Below are 19,930 nucleotides of genomic sequence, written 5' to 3'. Positions count from 1 at the left end.
AGCAACAATGATACCCTTGAAACAAAATACCAACTCAGCAACAATAGATCCGTCCCAGCAATAATAGACCTCCAGCAGCAATAACAGATCTCCCAGCATCAATAGATCTCTCCCTCAACATTAGATCCCTCCCAGCAACAATAGATTCACCAACAGCAGCAATTTACCTCCCAGCATACAATATCAATAGACCCCCTAGCATTCCCTGCCATTACATACATTCAGTGCTGGAGGTGCTGGAACTGTGTTCCCCCGGGTTCCCGGTGAACAAAAGCCCTTGCTGTAACTACTAAAGTATGAGCTGGATTCAGCTTCAATGTGTTAGTATACCTAAATCTGCTAGTACATCAAACAGTCCCCTCTCCCCAGACTGACAATATTTCTGTCTAAAGGTGCCCCTGTGCTCTTTCATCCAGAATGGGGGGGCACACTAATACAGGAGGTGTGTTACTGGCCGGATCACCAGGTGAAAATACACCATAAAACATTTTTTAAAAATCTAATGCAGCCCTCTAATCTAATGTTTGGTAAGCTGCATTATACTACATTTTTGGTTTTGTATTTAATACAGCTTTAATATGCATTTATGGACAGATGGTGTCACATTCTCATCAAGCATGCTGAGATATGATGTATTTCCACCACCATGCTTTACAATTGGTATGTCTACTACAGGTCTACTATTACTGTTACCAAATAATTCTATCTTTGATTGATCAGTCTTTAGCACATTGTTTCAGTAGGCCTAGCCTTTGCCCATATGTTCAATGGCAAACCGTAATCTTCCTGTAATATTCTTAGCATATTTCTTAACATACCTAACATAGAGGTTGAATTGGTGCAATCTCTGTCTGATTGTACATGAATACACTTTGACCACAACTGTTGAAAGAGTTATCTGAACACCCCACAAATAAATGTTGAGGTTTGTGGTGGCTTTTAGCATCAAAAAAGTCAGCTCTGGGGTTGAATTTACTGCTCGGGCCAGTCATTGACAAATTAGCAGTGGCTTGAAATCTATGCCCCTTGTAGATTATTTCCTTACATTGGAATTATTGATTTCAAATCATTTGGTGATCATTTTAAATCCCTTTCCAGACTCAAAGGTATCCACAACCTTCTTTCTGAGATCCTTAAAGAACTCTGCTGATTTTTTCATAATGACACCACACAAGTCAGTAGCAAATGGAACACCAGACCCTAGATATCTGAGGTTAAAATAACACAAATTCCACCTGAATACTCCCTAAGGAGGTTCTTATCATTGACACCTAATCTGGAATACCAGATCCTAACTTCACGCATTTGAAGTGGTGGCAAATGTAGGGGTGTAGGTAGCAAGTAAATGAGAAAACCTCCCAGTAATGCTATTAGTTGGTTGCAGCTAGAGGAAGCTTTAATGATTTGTAGTGTGACTTCAGGTGACCCATACCAATAAACTCACATTAAACTCGGAATGAGCAAGTGAGCAACATGTGTTTGTGCTCTCTTCTTTAACCTTCCTAGCTGTATGATTATGTCAGTATTTCTGTGCTCAAAGCGGTACATTTTTTTTGCATGGAAATATGTCGTTTTTTTATTGTAGGCCTGTAATTTTTAGGAATAACTCACTGAAATCTGTCCAAACAAGAGTCTACTAAACATCCCGGGTATGATAAAATTGGAAACATGAAATCATAAATTATAATATAATAAATAATCATAAAAAATAATAATATAATAATAGTAAATTGAATTTAATAATGTAATCAAACCAAAGACACTGAAATTTGAATTAGAGCGCCAAGTTCTCATATCACTGAGCTTAGTCGCAAAATCGTTTTCAGTGTCTGATGATGAATTTCCCCACGAATCATTATCACTCAATTCTGCAAGTGGCTCTGATTTACTATCGCTGTTCTCCAGCTGGTCTAAAACCACATTTGACCTAACAGGACACTTTTTGGACGCCATGGACATTTCTCAGTTTCCAGGCAGAAAGAACAGTAAAAATGCAGGCAGGGCACAGGACAAAGCACTCGGGACAAAATGTATGTGAAATGGTTTGATACAGTAATGTTTTACTATGTGATTTTAGTGTATTTAGTGAGTGTCACTTTTAAAATTTTTAATTTCCCGCCGGTTCTGTCCCCCGTATGTCCTGTACGTCCCGATGCTCGCAGGGACCGGAACCCGTAAGACGGATGCCGGCACCGGCCAGAGGAGATGGCCGGGGACGCCTCAGGGGGGACATCGCGGGAGCGAAGGACAAGGTAAGTGCAAGAGGGATCTCGGAGCAATGCTGCAGGGTATTCCCGAGCAGGGGTGGACTGACAATTTGGAAACTCGGGCACTGCCTGAGGTCAGTAGGGGGCCCCATGAGATGCCCCTGGTATCTTTTTCATAGGCTTTTTTGAGTTTGGGCAAGGACACAGGGGCCCCATGATCCCCTATTACCCAGGGGCCCCATGAGTTGTCAGTCCGCCCCTGTTCCCGAGTGTAGCTCGGGGTTACCGCTTTCAGTACTGCAAGTTTACCCCGAGCTACACTCGGGAATACCGCCAGGGAGGTTAAAGAAATACTGCAGACAGCATCTTTGTCATACCTCGCACTCAGATAACCGACAATCCTGTAAAATGTACTTACTACAATATAACAAATCTGCATTTTTATTCATTTAGATTCTAAAAATCAATCTATCATGTCAGTTTTATTTGTCATCTCTGCAAGTATATCATCTTTATCTGTAGGCATTATTAGAATCAAGATCTAATGATTGCTTGTTCAGATATGTTGAAAAAGTTAACAATTTCCATGGGGCGTACTTACTTTTTAACATGACTATCTATAGACATGGGTCACTACAACAAAAGTCTAATTCCAACTTTAAGTGGCAATGCTTTCCTCCTACAATACTCTTTAATTTAATGCGTGTGACCACAATGTCCAGTAATGATGTTACTACGCTGGCTCTGCTCATTAAAAATATAATAATGAAAGAATTGTGATTCTATTACACATTCATTAAAACGCATAAATGTTTCATCACAAAGATGAATCCTCATTAAGTTTTTTCCCAGGTAAAGTTTAGCAAAGAACTGACTTTTTCATTTTGAATTCAAGACAAGCAGACTTCCCATTAGCAATTAATTATTTCAGACTATTTAATGAGATTGTTATGCCAAAGCCCATTTAGTGCTGTTAGTGTCTGCAATTGGGTCATGTTGGTTAAACAAATAAAGGAAATCATGACCGTCTAATTGCAGAAAGTTTTGCTCTCTAAACTTTCCATACCAAGAATGGATTGTTGAATAGTTAAAGGTTTACAATATCTGTAATTGGGAAATTGGGAAACATTAGGCTAAAAGTGTAGTGATGGTAAGCAGAGTTACAAATTAAAAACAGAGTAATAAAGATGCAGCATGCCCAAAGTAGATTAAACCCTAACTGAATGAGAATTAGAGTATGTATGTTCTATCACAACGCTGCACACTCAGTAGTTACTATCATCTTGTTTATTAAGTAAACTAAGCGTGTCTTAAAGTACAGTTGCAAGAAAAAGTATGTGAACCCCTTGGGATTACGTGGAGTTTTGCATGAATTGGGCATAAAATGTGCTCTGAATGTCATCTAAGTCACAACAATAGAAGAACACAGTCTGCTGAACATAATACTACACAAACATTAGCTGTTGCCATGGTTTAATTGCACATAACATGGAAACATTCACAGTGCAGGGAGGAAAAAGTATGTGAACCTTTGAACTTAATAACTGGTTGACCCTCCTTTGGCAGCAATAACCTCAACCAAACGTTTCCTGTAGTTGCAGATCAGACCTGCACAACGATCTGGAGTCATTTTGGACCACTCCTCTTCACAAAACTGTTTCAGTGTAGCAATATTCTTGGGATGTCTGGTGTGAATCGCTCTCTTAAGGTTATGCCACAGTATTTCAATCGGGTTGAGGTCAGGACTCTGACTGGGCCACTCCAGAAGGCGTATTCTGTGCTGTTGCAGCCATTGTTTTGTTGAATTACTTGTATGCTTTGGGTCATTGTCCTGTTGCATCACCCATCCTCTGCGGAGCTTCAGTTGGCGGACAGATGGTCGTACGTTTTCCTGCAAAATGTCTTGATAAACTCTGGAATTCATTTTCCCATCAATGACAACAATCCGTCCAGGCCCTGAGGCAGCAAAGCAGCCCCAAACCATGATGATCCCTCCGCCATGTTTTACAGTGGGGATGAGGTTTTGATGTTGGTGTGCTGTGCCTGTTTTTCTCCACACATAGTGTTGTGTGTTCTTCCCAAACAACTCAGTCTTGGTTTCATCTGTCCACAGTATATTTTGCCAGTAGTGCTGTGGAACATCCAGGTGCTCTTTTGCAAACTTCAAACATGCTGCAATATTCTTTTTGGACAGCAATGGCTTCCTCCGTGGTGTCCTCCCATGTACTCCATTCTTGTTTAATGTTTTCCTTATTGTAGATGTGTCAACAAAAATGTTAGCATGTGCCAGAGATTTCTGTAGGTCTTTAGCTGACACTCTGGGATTCTTCTTTACCTCATGCAGCATTCAGCGCTGTGCTCTTGCAGTCATTTTTACAGGACGACCATACCTAGAGAGAGTAGCAACAGTGCTAAACTTTCTCCATTTGTAGACAGTCTGTCTTACTGTGGACACATGAACATCAAGGCTTTTGGAGATACTTTTGTAACCCTTTCCAGCTTCATGCAAGTCAACAATTCTTGATCGTAGGTCTTCTGAGAGCTCTTTTCTGCGAGGCATGGTTCACATCAGACAGTGCTTCTTGAAACCAGTAAACCCAAAACAGGTGTGTGTTTTTTAAGGGCAGGACAGCTGTCAGCAACACATCCAATATCATCACACTGATTGGAGTCAAGGTTGGCTCACTCCTGGCTCCAATTAGCTCTGGGAGGGGTCATTAAGCTAGGGCCTCACATACTTTTTCCTCCCTGCACTGTGAATGTTTACATGTTATGTGCAATTAAACCATGGCAACATCTAATGTTTGTGTAGTGTTATGTTCAGCAGACTGTGTTCTTCTATTGTTGTGACTTAGATGACGTTCAGAGCACATTTTATGCCCAATTCATGCAAAATAGAAACTTACCCTGAGAAATGCTATCACTGGAATGCATATAGCCTGGAAGTGGTTGACAAAAAAGCTGGATTTAAGAAAAACGCACTAGATCTCTTACAATACATGAAACAGCATTAAAACTTGTCACACTCTGGTATTATACCCATTACATTTACACGTTAAATATCTGCAGATCCAGTGGCATCCCTAGGGGGGTGCGGGCTGCACTGGGTGACACCATCACAGGGGGTGCAGGAGCACGATGCCAGCAGAGCTTCTGGGCTCTGTGGAGGTCCTGGCCAGTTATTGGGGTGATCCCAGATTCCCGGCACAGTGACAGCTGCCCCCGGTGTAGTGATAAAATGAGTATCCCCTGAAGATATGTATCCCCTGAAGCAACTGTGCATGTGCTGGTTTCAGGCCAAAGAAGCCGATCGCCGATCTCTGACTTTAGCACAGAGCTGCCACAGGTTCAACCTATACGGGGTTAACTGATCTTGCAACCCATAGTGATCCGCGGGATCAGCTTCAGCGGTTTGCAGTCTGTAAGGGGTTAACTGTGGCAGCTTTGTGCTAAAGTCAGAGATTGGCTTCTTCGGCCTGAAGCCGGCACATGCGCAGTTGCTTCAGGGGATACATATCTATACCGGATACTCATTTTACTGCTACACCGGCACAGCTCCTTCCTCTCTGGAGGTGACACCACGCGTTACCGCACCAAGTGACACCAATCCTAGGGATGCCTCTGTGCAGATCTCTCCCTTCTGTTTTCGTGGCTGTTCTCTCCCAGGTTCCTTTTTACATATGTTTTGGGAGTGCGAGAAACTTATACCTACCTGGAGAGAGGTGTTCTCTTTGAGTAAAACATTGGCGGGTAAACAGCTTACCTTGATGTATGAGTACTTTCTTCTTTTTGCTAAGATTCTTGAGGTCTCTGATGATCTTGGTTATCTGATGAGGTTAGTACATACCAAGGGCGGACTGGCCATTTGGAAATTCGGCACTGCCCGAGGGCCCGGGGTCAGTAGGGGGCCCCATGAGATGCCCCTGGTACCTTTTTCATAGGCTTTTTGGAGTTTGGGCAAGTACACAGGGGCCCCATGATCCCCTATTGTCCAGGGGCCCCATGAGTTGTCAATCCACCCCTGGTACATACTACCTGTGTGGCCATGCAATTATTATTATACAGTATTTATAAAGCGCCGATAGTTCACTCAGCGCTGTACATTACAAAGGGGGACAGAACATGTGACAGAACAATACCAATACAATGCAAAACATGAGGGGATCGAGGGCCCTGCTCTTTCGAGCTTACAATCTAGGAATGGGTGATTGCTTTAAACTGGAAGATCATTGTAGTACCTTTTACCCAAGTCATTTCTAGAACTGACCATATCATGTTAATGAAGCAGATTTTTCACACACTGCATGACTCTAAAACTCCCTTTGATGTGAAATGGGATCCATGGTTCTCATACTGACTTCCAGGTTGATTTGGATTTACTGTCATTTTACCCTACTCTAGTGGGCCAAAGGAATGATTGTTATACAAACATGGGTGAAGCTTTAACCACTTGCCCACCACCCTATAGCAAATTTATTGGTACAGGGCAGCACGGCTACACAAAATCACGTATATATCACTTATATATACCGGCCCCTACCTGCGCTGCTATTGGCTGCTGGTGATGTCAAGCGATTCCCAGCCGAGACTCGGTGATCATCGGCAAAACTGACAGGGGAGAGACCTGTGTGTAAACAACTCAGATTTCTCTCCTGTCAGCAAGGACATGCTGCTTTGTATCTCTCTGCACTGCAGAGAGATACAAAGTAGCATGTCTCCCAAGTAAAGCAACAAACAGCACACAATGTAAAACACACACAGCACACTGTTAACCCTTTGATCCCTTTTTATTGGCACTGATCACTGTATTAGTGTCACTGAGGATGTCAGTGGCAGTTAGTCAGTTCACACCCGGTGTCAGAATGCCTGCAGCAGTCCTGCAGTGCCACAATAAGTCGATGGGCTCTGCCATTACTAGTATAAAAAAAAAAGTTAAATTCCAGTATATATACCGCCGTTTGTAGACGCCATAACTTTCACGTAAACCAATTAATATACACTAATTGGGATTTTTATGGGCAAAGACATGAAGCAGAATACATTTTGGCCTAAATTTATGAAGACATTTTTTTTTATTTTTTTATTGGATATATTTTATAGCAAAAAGCCAAAAATATTGGGTTTTTTTTCAAAATTGTTGTTTTTTTTGTTTATAGCACAAAACATAAAAAACGCAGGAGTGATCAAATACCTCCAAAAGAAATCTCTATTTGTGGGGGAAAAAAAATTACATAAATTTCATTTATGTACAGCATTGTATGGCCGCGCAATTGTCAGTTAAAGGAATGCAGCGCTGTATTGCAAAAAATGACCTGGTCAGGAAGGGGGGTGTAAATCCTCTGGAGGGAAAATTTCAAAGCATGATATCGATTTATAGGTCTTTACTGTCCTGTATTATGAGAGTTATTTCTTTTTATAGCATAAATGTTTTCTTTACAATTTAATGGTTTTATATGGTTATTGTGGATGTATGATCTTTATATCATATCCTATTTTTCTACAAAGCTGTTTGTACATCTTGAGTTTCATTTGATACACATTGGACTGATATTACATTCTGCTATCTTTATGCAGAAGGATTTCTGTGTTTTCTCATGGATATTACCTTGTTGTCAGTTGTATTGTCCTTTGTATTGTTAAAACACTTTTTTCAATAAAAAGTTTTCAAATGGAAAAATAAGCTGCAGGAATTTAGCAATACGGAGAGGCAATAAAGGATGAAATAAATAAATATTATTTTCCTAAATGGCAATTTCTTATTTAACACTGCTATTGAGAACTAAGGGACCCATTCCTACTGAAAATGAAAACTGAGCCTTACTTGAGAGAGAAAAAGACACAGCAGGCTTTCATAAATTCATAATTCACTTACACATCTCCAAATTATCACTACTTTGGAGTTGTGAAATGAGGGATTAAAGAGTTTCCTGCTGCTATGTATGGAGGGGAGGGAAATTGGACATGTGTGCCCACAAACGCCTCCCACCAGTTACAGAGAAAAAGAGTAGAACCCAGAGGCTTATTGACCACATGACTGCAGTCAAATCTAAATAAAAGGTATTTCTTTAAAAACGTTGCACTATCCATTCAGTAAGGTTAAATGTGCATTGCATTACCATATACATTTATATCTTAAAAAGAGTGGAAATGTATCCAATGGAGACACAGAATGCAGATGTCAGGGATGCGGGTGTGACCAGAAGAGTGTGGACTGACACAGGGAAACGTAGGCTTCAGATATAGTAAATAATATAATTTATTGAGACTAACAATACAAATATAAACGCAGTGCACCAAACCCCAAGCTAACACAAATACATACAAGAAGGTGAAACAAACCTTAAACCTAAACTGATATAGATACACAGGTACATACACATATAGAGCACAATGTAGTCAGGCAGGCCGGGTCGATAACTATCGGGCAGGTAGGTACAGGAGGAGGAGGCGGAGAGTAGTCAGGTCACGAGCCGGGTACAGCAACTAACGGGCAGGTAGGTACAGGGGGTCAGGCAGAGAATGGTCAGGGTCACAAGCCAGGGATCAAACAGGAGAAGTCAGCAGAGGTCAGGATCAGGCAGGGTCGGCAACAAGTCAGGCAGAAACAGGACCAGGAACAGGCACAGGAATGCAGGTTACAAGATACAGGGGCCCATGGAAAAACACACACCAAGGCCCTGACTGTGAGTCTGGCCATTTCTTAAATACAACCCCTGCAATCAGCTTCAGGTGTTTTGGCTGACTGCAGGGGTGAGTCTCTGATTGCTGAGAGCACCCGCTGGCCAGCCTTGGTACTGCAGCCCACAAGGCAGGTGAGTCCCACTGTTATTGGCAAGTCCATTCCTGACAGCAGAGAAAACCTGATAAGGTTTCTAACCCAGTGGTGGCCAACTTACAAAGTACATAGGGCCTTATCTGGGGTTCCTAACATTACCTGGGGGCTGTACAAAATATTCAGTATACAGTATATTGTTACAAAACCTGTGAGGAACTGCAGACATACAAGAAAGATGGTTTAAGTCTGTGGACATTCTATAAGAATGGCTGAGGACATGTTGCATGAGAATAAAGCCACTGCAATTACATCCCCTTTACAATTTAATACTCCCACTATTGATTAGTGGGTTTTGAGGGCCTCACAATGGGGCAGATTCACTAAAACTGGAGCACTCAGAATCTTTTGCAGCTGAGCATGGTAGCCAATCAGCTTCTAACTTCAGCTTGTTCAATTAAGCCTTGGCAATAAAACATGGAAGCTGATTGGTTTCTATGCAGAGCTACACCAGATTTTGCACTCTCCAGTTTTAGTAAATAACCCCCACTAAGTACCAAAGGCCACATATGGTCCTCAGGTAGCAAGGTACCAGGTTTCCACTAATCCATAAAAATGTTTTAGTTGAAATGTTCACACCCCTGATCATGGAAACACAGTATCTAAAAAAATTGACTACAAAGTGCACAAGGGCAGAAATAGACACATAGGGCAAGAAATGAAGGAAAAAAGTGTAAGCTAAGTCAGAGATGGCAGATGACAACTAATTTAGCCACTGAGAAGAAGCTAGCAAGAGCTTTCTGTCAGGAATATCATGTCAGTCATCAAACATATCATGTCAGCCCTAAGGCTTGTGCTCATGGTCATACCTGCACATGTTTTCGGGCGTGGGAGCCTAACAAAGCATGCAGGAATGCACACAGCCTAAAGTTGTGATCCCTCTGGTAGCTTGGGCAGCGTGTCTCACAGTGTGCTCCTCTGACACTTTATGCTGTGTTGATAGGCTAGGAAAGGCACAGCTCTTCAGTCCATCGGCTGTACTCCTGGAGCTTCTAGAGCTTCTAGAGGAAAAACCATCAGTGTCTGCGGCTACCAGCGCTTCCTGGGTACTTCTTGGTTGGGCATGGCAGGTTGCCATGATGACGACACATTTCAGTGGTGTGTTCCCCTTTTCTCAAGTCTCTTGACCTAGTCTTTCCCTGAGCACCTGGACTGGAGTACAGCGGATGGAAGCTGAGAGCAAGTGGTACTCCTTTCCAAGTTTATCAGCATTGCATAAGAAGTGAAAGGAGAGCATTGTGAGACACAATGGCCAAGCTACCAGTGGACTCACAATTTGAGGCTGTTACAGGTGCACAATCTATTGAGTATTGAGCGCATGTGAGTGGATTATTTTTATTTGTTATATACCATTTAAAAAAAGTGACTAACTGCCCTGGTTCATGTGCTTGCCTTTGTTTTCTTCTTTTTTTACAAAGCTATCAACATCCCCCTGTGCATGATCTTAGGGACAATTGCTAGAGAGACTGAATTAAGGGGACACCTAAGCACGATAAAGTGTAAAGTATTTTTGGTGTTACAAAACTTTATTTGTGATCTGGCTCTGCTCTCTTCTGGTCTGGGTGAAATCAGCGCACCCTCATTGTTGTGTTTCTGCTTATATGACACTTCCAAGTTCAAGTATGCAGTTCCATTTTCCTGCCACCTGCCCTAGCAGGCCTTGTCTCAACTTCCAGGGGTGCTTAGATAGGAATTTTGCAAGAGTCCACCCTCATCATTTTGTGCTCCTTATACAGGTACATGACACTATCAGCAGTGAGGGTAGTAAGTGGAGAGATGGCAGTGGGGATGGGCAGAAGCCATCTTCTAGGTAGCAGTGAGTGAGATGCAGAGATAATGAAGCATTCAGTAGACTGAGGGCAGACAGTAGAAGGGAAAGTGCTTTTCAGCAGAAAGGCAGTGCAAATTGCCCTGTTTTTACTGACATTGGATGCACTCTCTGGGCAAAAATAAGACCTTAGGTCCAAAGACAGTTTGATCTCAGGGTACTAGGTTATATACTGTATTGAAAAGTACATTAGGCTCTTGTTAGGCAGCTCATAGACACAAGGAGACCTTGGGGGGGGGGGGACCTCAGGTGCAAAACCAAGATGTGCACAGAAAAACAAGCGCCAGGCCAATTGCTGAGAGACTGTGGAGAGTATATTTTATTTTAAAACACCAAAAGAATAACCCAAAGTGTTTTGGGGATTCTAATGGGCTCCCTTCCTCTGAGCTTAGATGTGGTGGCAGTGCACACCCAGGTGCAAAAGCAGAGGCTTGAGAAAGGATCTCCCTGCCCCGAAACATGTTGCCATGTATGATGTCATCACGTCCACAGCGGCCACCATCTTGGTTTTTACATAATGCTGGTTCATCTGCTGTTCTTCCTAGTGTGCTCCCTGGTATACTTCTTGGATCCTAGTATCTGACATCATATCCACCTAGAAGAGTCTGCTGTAATAGCACTGACCACCTGGTATACAGCCACCTATTGGAGATTTCACAGATGTGCTCATATATTCATTTTACATTTGAGTGCAATATATATTTTTCTTTCTTTATTGAGTTTTATTAAATACTATACTCAGTTAGTGCCACTCTCTCTCCCTCTTTCTTTTCTTGTTGGTGTTTACATGTCCAGATGGTAATAGGGTTGGTCTCAGTTTCAAATTAATTAATAGCAATAAATATTATAATCTCAAGGCTTTAGGAAAACTCCAGCAGCTAATTTATTAAACCTTAAGAAAAAAAATAAAATAAACTCTTAACAATTGGTCTGGTACTCCTCTTTACTCTACCTCTTGGATTCCATAAAAAATAGACCAGGCCACTTAAAAATGACTGCTTCTGATATGTTTTCTCTTTAATCACTTTGCTAACGCACTATAGCCAAATGATGGCTACAGTGCAGTCGCCCAGTTCTGGGAGGGCATCATATGATGTCCTCCAAGAACGCGCCCCCCCTTCCCCCGCACGCCCCTAGCGGAGCGCACCCAGCTCTGTCTGTGATCACTGTGTCCTTTGAACACAGCTGATCACATGACGTGGTAAAAGGCCAATCACAGCAGCCTTTTACCACATGATCAGCTGTGTTCAATCACAGCTGACCACCATGTAAATACACTTGCCAGTACACTTGTCACAGCATGAGGAAAGTACTGCTGGTAACTAGCAACTGTCAAAGCAGACATCTGCACTGATAATCAGTGCCCTGATTATCATTGCAGCCCCAAAAGTGCTCAACAGTGCTGCCCATACATGCCCAGCAGTGCTGCCCATCAGTACCCAACAGTGCTGCTCAGCAATGCCTCCAGTCAGTGCTGCCTGTCAGTGCCACCAGTCAGTGCCATTCAGTGCTACCTATTAGTGCCTATCAGTGCTGCCTATCAGTGCTCCTCATTGCTGCCTATCAGTGCCCATCATTGCCACATATTAGTGCAGCATCATCAGTGCCTCTTCATCAATGCCCATCAGTGCTGCCTCATCAGTGCAGATCAATGAAGAAGAAAAATTACCTGTTTGCAAAATCTTGTAATAGAAACAAAGAAAAACTTTTTTTTCAAACGTTTTGCTCTTTTTTCATTTATAGGGCGAAAAAAAAAAAACCCAGTGGTGATTACATACCACCAAAAGAAAGCTCTATTTGTGTGAAAAAAATGATAAAAATTTCATATGGGTACAATGTTGCATGACCACGCAATTGTCATTCAAATTGCGACAGTGCTGAAAGGTGAAAATTGGCCTGGGCAGGAAGGGTGTAAAAGTGCCCGGTAGGCAAGTGGTTAACAGCCAGGGCTTTCTTTCTGCCGGAACGCGGCGGTACTGCGTTCCGCCACCTTTTTCTTCTTGTCCCCGCTCACCGACTGCCTCTGCAGAGCTGACAAGCTATGCAGAGCAGCGAAAGTGACAGGTGCCGGACGCGGCTTGTTTATGTCATGCTTGCGCGTGCCCGGCACCTGTCACTGCCGCTGCTCACAGCCGGTGAGCGGGGACATGCACGCTTCACCCCCCCCCCTCTACCGCCAGCGTGTAAACATCGGGGGCGCGCGGCCACCCCCATAGGAAAGGTGTATCTTAGTACACCCGGCGGTGCGCGCTGACGTCATCACGCCCTCTGCTCGTCGATCCTACCATAGCGCGGATCGTCAGCATCAGGTAAGGAGCGGCGATACAATTTTTCTCGCTTTTCTTGCTAATGTGGGGGGGGGCAGTGTTACTCGCTATTCTTACTAATGTGGGGGGGGGGGCGGTGTTAATCAGCTGCTGTTTATGGGCATTGATGGGCGCTGAAAAATCTGCATTTCATGGGACTGATAAGGCTGCATTTAACCACTTCAGCCTGGAAGATTTTGCCCCTTAATGATAAAGCCATTGTTTGCGATACGGCACTGCGTTACTTTAACTGACAATTGCGCGGTCGTGCGGTGCTGTACCCAAATAAAATTGACTTTTTTTTCCCACAAATAGAGCTTTCTTTTGGTGGTATTTGATCACTTCTGCGCTTTTTACTTTTGCGCTATAAACAAAAAAAAGGGCGACAATTTTGAAAAAAAAAAAATTATCATCATCGGAACCCCCGACCGACTCTTTGTTTAGTTCCGAGAGCTGGGGCAGGTGACAGGCGGAGGCGGAGACGTAATAATAAGGTAAGATTGGCTGTCCTCCTCCCCTGCCTAAAGTACTGACCACTGCCTAAAGTGCTGACCCCTGCCTAAGTACTAACCCCTGGCTAAAGTATCATTGCTGTACATAACCATTTTTAGTTTATTCATATGACCTGACAACTTAGTGCTTTACAATATACAAAGACATTATCTTTGTTGCTTGTTTTCATCTATATTTTCAGATAGTCTTCATCCATCACCCCATCTATTCATCTACTAGACTTCTTTAGAAAGAAGTACATTCTTTTTCTAATTTTTTTTACCATGAAAAAGATAACTAGCTTTTTTGCCAGCGACAATAAAAAAATACAAATATGTGAACCAGAACCAGAACAGGAAACGCAGAGCAGTCAAACTGTTTTACAGTCTGCATCATGTGTTTCTTCACCAATTGAATTGGATTCTGTGTCTTCTGATGAAGTTCTGCCTTCTACTTCAGACACACTTGATGGTCCTTCTTGCACTGATCCAGATTATCTTGAAAGTCCTGCCTGGCCAAGTTGTTGGACTTTGGAGCAAAAAAACTCCTTTTGTGAAAAGAACGATTGGCTGGATTTCCATGATCAGAAGCTTGGGTGCAAGGTATGCAAAAATGTTGGTAGTCTTGGCGTAGAAAAAAAAAATGGCATGAAGATATCGAAGGAATGGGCAAATAATGAGGTAACCAGTTATGGTACCAAGCGATCACAGCAGCTCACTTCTTTAAGAAAAAAAATGTTTGAGCACAAAGAAAGTTCTGTACACAAGGCCGCTTTAAAAATTCTTTTGAAACGAAAAAATGAACATCTTGAAAAGGTTTGTTTAAAACACTTGGCCCAAGAGAAAGACATAACTATGAAGATCTTTCGCACGGCATACAAGATAGCCAAAGAAAACCAGTCCTTCAATAGTTTTTGCTCTGAAATAGATCTGCAGGAGTTAAATGGCGTTAATATGGGCCGCATTCTTCACTCAACAAAAGCCTGCATTAATATTGTGAATCACATCACACAAGAAATGAGAAAAAACTTGGTCAAGGAAGTCGTAAGATCAAAAACTAAAATTGCCCTTATTATTGAGTCAACCACTTTAAGTCAAAAATCTACACTGATTGTATATGTTCGATTTCTTCTTGCAAACAGTGCAATGGATTCCCATGTAAATTTCTTTCTTGATTTGGTTCAACTGGAAAGCGTGAACGCAAAAGGAATTTTCACTTCTCTCCTTAACTGTCTGCATTCTTATGGGATAATGGACGACTACTTAAGACAACATTTGATCAGTGTTACATGTGATGGTGCAGCCGTGATGTTAGGCAATAAGAGCGGTGTTGGGACATTGTTGAAGGAACAATTTCCTTCAATTATTCTGTGGCACTGTGCTAATCACAGATTAGAATTGTCAGTTGGAGATACGGTCAAACAAACATCAGGAATTAATAGGTTTAAGGCCTTTATGGATAAGTTGTATGTACTATATCATGCATCTCCCAAAAACAGCAGAGAACTGCAAGCCTGTGCTAGCTCCCTAGAGGCGCAGCTTTTAAAAATAGGACGAGTTCTCAGTACGAGATGGGTGGCATCTACTTTTCGTTCTGTGTTAGCAGTGTGGCAAAGCTACAGAGTGTTGGTTCATCATTTTGAAGAAGCAAAGCAAGATACCACCCGGGACAAGACTGAACGCTGTATGTATGAAGGCCTATTGAGAAAAATTACCAGCACAAACTTTTTATTGGATTTGGGACTCATGTGCGATGCTCTTCAAGAGTTGTCTGAATTAAGCTTGGTGTTGCAAGAGCGAAGAATAAATCTATACAGGGCAAATAAAAAAATACAAACTGTTGTACAACTCTTTGAAAGTAGAAGAACAGAGCCAGGTTCTTATTATAAAGAAGCAGCTGCTGCCTCTGAAAAGCTCTGTTTCCAGGGAATCTCCCTTTACAGAAAAGAAGCTAAGAATGACCCTCCCATAAGTCCTGATGTGTTTTATGAAAAATTAAAATCTTCAATAGAGAGTAGACTGCTCACTGAAAATGATTCTGTTTTTGCCAACTGCACCAGGGTGCTTGACTCCAAACATTGGCCTGACAATGTTGAGAAAAAGCTTACATTTGGAGAGGATGAAATTAGAAATTTGTCCATTAGATTCCAGTTGAATGAAAGGAAAATGATACATGGTTTCAGAGAGTATTTGATTGAGAAAACCTTGCCTGATGACCTGCGCCCTCTTATAAATGCTATTGAAAGTATCCCAATTTCATCCAGTGAGTGTGAAAGAGGATTCTCACAAATGAATTTAATAGTTACTCCCAACAGAGCTTCCCTTCTGACAACAACCATTTCAGGACTACTGTTTATCAGAGTTAATGGTCCTCCTCTACGTTGCTTTGATCCCTCTAAATATGTAGATTCATGGCTACTTCATGGTCGTCATGCTGCTACTGATGTCAGAAGCAAGGAGAGAAGCAGAGAAAAAGCACATGACAAGAACGCTGAAATCATCTGGAAATGTCTCTGAGCCTTTTGGAGGTGATGGTACATTTAAACTTGAATGTGTCATTAGTCCCCTGTTATTCCCCCCCCTTTCTTTTCATGTATTCACTTTACTAAACTGTGATTAATATATGTAACTGCAAAACTTATAAATAAACACCTTTCAAAAAGGAAATGTCTCTGAGCTTAATTTTGGTAAGTATTCCAATTTTTTTACACATTGTACTGCATTGCTTTTTATGTAATTCCATACATTTACTTTTATAGCCCCTCCCAAATTTTACTTGCATTCCTGTTCTCTAAAGGGGTGGTCCTAGGGTTTGATGGGGGCGTGGCCAGGTTTGGGTGGGGGAGTTCCACCACCTTTCCTCTGAGAAAAAAAGCCCTGTTAACAGCCCATGCAAAAACCACTTTATTAAGGAAAAAATGTTCTGTTATATCTCATTTTCTCCGCCGCAAACTCTTTTGTTTTAATACTTTGGTGAAACGCTGAAGCATTCTTGTCAAGATATCCTTCCCTTGGCTTTTCATGTGTATACTGTGCTGTCAAGAAATATCAGATAATCCCCATATAAAGAATGACCTTTAGTTAGTGCTGTAACAGCTTAAGCCTCACGTTGAATCTCATGAATTTTTGCGGATAGAAAACGTCAGTCAGCTTTTCTAGTGCTGTCACTTCTCAGAAGAATAGCACAGAGTAAGCAGCATACATACTTTATGGTGAAGAGTTATTTTGGCATATGTAATAAATAATGCAGTTTTAAAATGAAAAAAAAATGAAAGGCATAGGGTGAATTTTCAACTCTTTGAGGACCCTGGAAATCTGACACAGGTTCTAAAGTGTGATGGACAAAAATCAATTTGAAAGTCACTTAAAGAGACTTTATCATCTGAAAATGAAAAGTGCCAGTGACTTTTTTTAGAGCAGCTAGCAAATCCTCTCCGGTCTAATTTTTTCTTCTCCTGTCCTTAAAGAGAAATCAAATGCAAATCATTTGAAGGAAACTTGCACTGGGAGTACAGGGATTGCTGCCGCTGACTTCCTTCCAAAAAATATTACCTGCCTGGGAGTCATGTTGATCCAAGTACTTCTAAACTTTGGATTTATGATCCAAAACACAGAAGTAGATTAAAAAATGAAAGTGAAGTTGTAAATCCTGATCTGCATAATTGTTTTAGGTCAGTGCCTTAAAGTATTGAAGCCATGGGATAAACATGATAGCCAGTAAACGAGCATTTTCACAAGCTGAGCTAAGTTGCATAGAGAGGATTCATTCAGTACATGACATGCAGAAGCATTTAGCATGTAACTAAAGTTGAGAGTAACTGGGAGTGTTCATTTCTTTGAATGTTTAAAAAAAATAGGGAGATTAGAGAAAAATTTTGTCATTTTGGTGAAATTCATCAGGGAAGGCAAAATGAAAGTGGTATTTAAAGGGTCATTTCACGTTACTAAAAAATTGCTTTAGCAGTCAAAGGACGCCTGTAGATAGAAACAAACTGCAGCTTAGCAGTTGGATAATGCCCTTGCTATAGGTGTAGGCTATTTACGTACCTCTTTAAGCCTGGCCTAAAGACTCCCAGACATGTCATCACCCCTCCCGGCCTTGCTGCTAGGACATTGCTAAGACACTCACAGCCATTAGTGCTCAACCCCACCATCACAGAGGTGAGCTCTTTATCCAAATCAAACACCTTGACATGCATTCTCTCTCCCCCATCGCAGCAGCTCTGAGCTCAGAGATGGAGGAGAAAGTGAACAACACATGTACAGGGGTTTGAGAGCTTATTCATGTGATGATGGGGTGAGCAGTAGGAGCTGAGAGTGTCTTAGCAACATCTTAGCAACAAAGCAGGATGGAGGGATGCCATCTCTGGGAGTTTCTTGTCCAGGTTTTGGGAGGTACATAAATGGCCTACACCTATAACAAGGGCATTATTAACCACTTGGAGGCCGCCCTCTAGCAGTTTTAATGCTACAGTGCCGTCCTACTGTGCAAAATAACACATATATATATATATATATATATATATATATATATGTGCGTGTGTGTGTGTAATTTTGTACTTTCGTCTCACGGGGGCGCGCACGTGATACGGCGCATCGCTTCTGCTGTGAACTAACACTGAATTTATTCTCTCTTGAGAAGGGAAGATTAAGGGGGGGGGGATATGATGAACATGTATATATACATCAGTGGTTCATATAGTGAACTCGGTGTAGAGCTATTCACCTTGAGGTCACCATAGAGGACAAGGGGGCACTCTTTACATCTGGAGGAAAAGAAATTTAATCTCCAAACACAGAAAGGTTTCTTCAGAGTGAGAGCTGTGAAAATGTGGAATAGACTCCCTCAAGAGTTAGTTCTGGCCAGCTCAGTGGATTGCTTCAAAAAAGGCCTGGATTCTTTCTTAGATACACAGAATATAACTGGAAACTAACATTTATAGGCAAAGTTGATCCAGGGAATATCCAATTGCCTCTTGGGGGATCAGGAAGGAATTTATTCCCCTGCAGGAGCAAATTGGATCATGTGTTGCTGGGATTTTTGCCTTCCTCTGGATCAACTGTGGGAATAGGATTATAACTTTTATTTTTTTAAAGGCTGAATTGGATGGACTTTTGTCTTTTTTCAGCACCTGCAGATCGTCAGGTAGGGAGGAAAAACAGAGCTCCACCTATGTTTACATAGGCAGAGCTCTGTTCTGACAGGGGGGTGGTGATCGCTCATGTGCCAGAGCAGAGCTGAGCTGAGAACACGATTCATCACTTCCCCTTGTACCAGCACCGGCTAGTGTACACCAAGCACATAGCTAGACACACACGTAACCCTTTCATCACCCTAGATGTTAACCCCTTCCCAATCAGTGTCATTAGTACAGTGATCAGTGTATATTTTTATAAATTACTAATTAGCACACTAAAAAGTTCTAAATAAATAAAACAAAGTATCCCAAAGAAAAAAACACTCACTTTCACCCTTGAAAGCTACACAAGAAATTATCAAATCTTTTATTTTCCAAATTAAATAAAATTCATAAAGTATAAATATATCCCCAAGTGTAATTCCAAAAGACTATAGTCCTCTTTTTTTCTTCCAATTATTTCTTTCAAAAATTATCTCTCTTATTTTCACTCTTCGTGTTATGTCCAAATATTCGTAAACCTCAGAAACCAAAAAAAACTCAACATAGTGTATTATCCTTCTACAAAAAGGAAATTAGTGCCATTCATTGTGAATTACATCACACATTAAAACTGTGCATGTGAGAGGAAAAAAAAAAATATATATATGTATATATATATATATATATATATATATATATATATATATAAATCCTAAATCGTGAAAAAAGCTCTATATATGAACACTGCAATGAACAATCGTGATCCACTCAAGTGGTTAATAATATTATTTCAACCCACTACACCAAAACAAACAACACTCCAACTCCTGTAGTAGTGAATAATTACCCCAATACTGTTTCAATAAGGCTTGTCAAACAACATAAGAGATGGCATCAGACTCCTGGGTCCAGATCAATCCTGGGATTCCTCCTCCACTCTCCTCATAAGTAAATTGGCAATTAGAGAAGGTACCATAGAGTATAGAAATTTATTTGGCAACTTACATTTAAAATTGTAGATATCAGCTTCCCATCACAGAGACACAAATCACATCACATAAGGGAACTACCGCATGTTCCCACTTCCAAGATGGCCACGGCTACACTTCCGGAAAAATGTCAGTGCGTCAGACTTCACGTGTCGGT

General features: G+C 41.5%; 1 protein-coding gene across 1 annotated transcript; it reads left to right on the top strand.

The window, feature by feature from the left end:
* The first annotated feature begins 14,915 nt into the window (after positions 1-14,915).
* Positions 14,916-16,181, top strand: LOC149470758 (E3 SUMO-protein ligase KIAA1586-like). The gene has a single exon (XM_089660480.1). It carries the CDS (start codon positions 14,916-14,918, stop codon positions 16,179-16,181), a length of 1,266 nt encoding a protein of 421 aa, XP_089516606.1.
* Positions 16,182-19,930: the final 3,749 nt, after the last annotated feature.

Source organism: Staurois parvus, unplaced genomic scaffold, assembly GCF_062004578.1.
Source record: "Staurois parvus isolate SC_StPar_1 unplaced genomic scaffold, SC_StPar_1.0 ptg000031l, whole genome shotgun sequence".
In the NCBI taxonomy this organism is placed as follows: domain Eukaryota; kingdom Metazoa; phylum Chordata; class Amphibia; order Anura; family Ranidae; genus Staurois; species Staurois parvus.
Note: the sequence above shows the minus strand (reverse complement) of the source record. Positions and strands in the feature narration are given on the sequence as shown.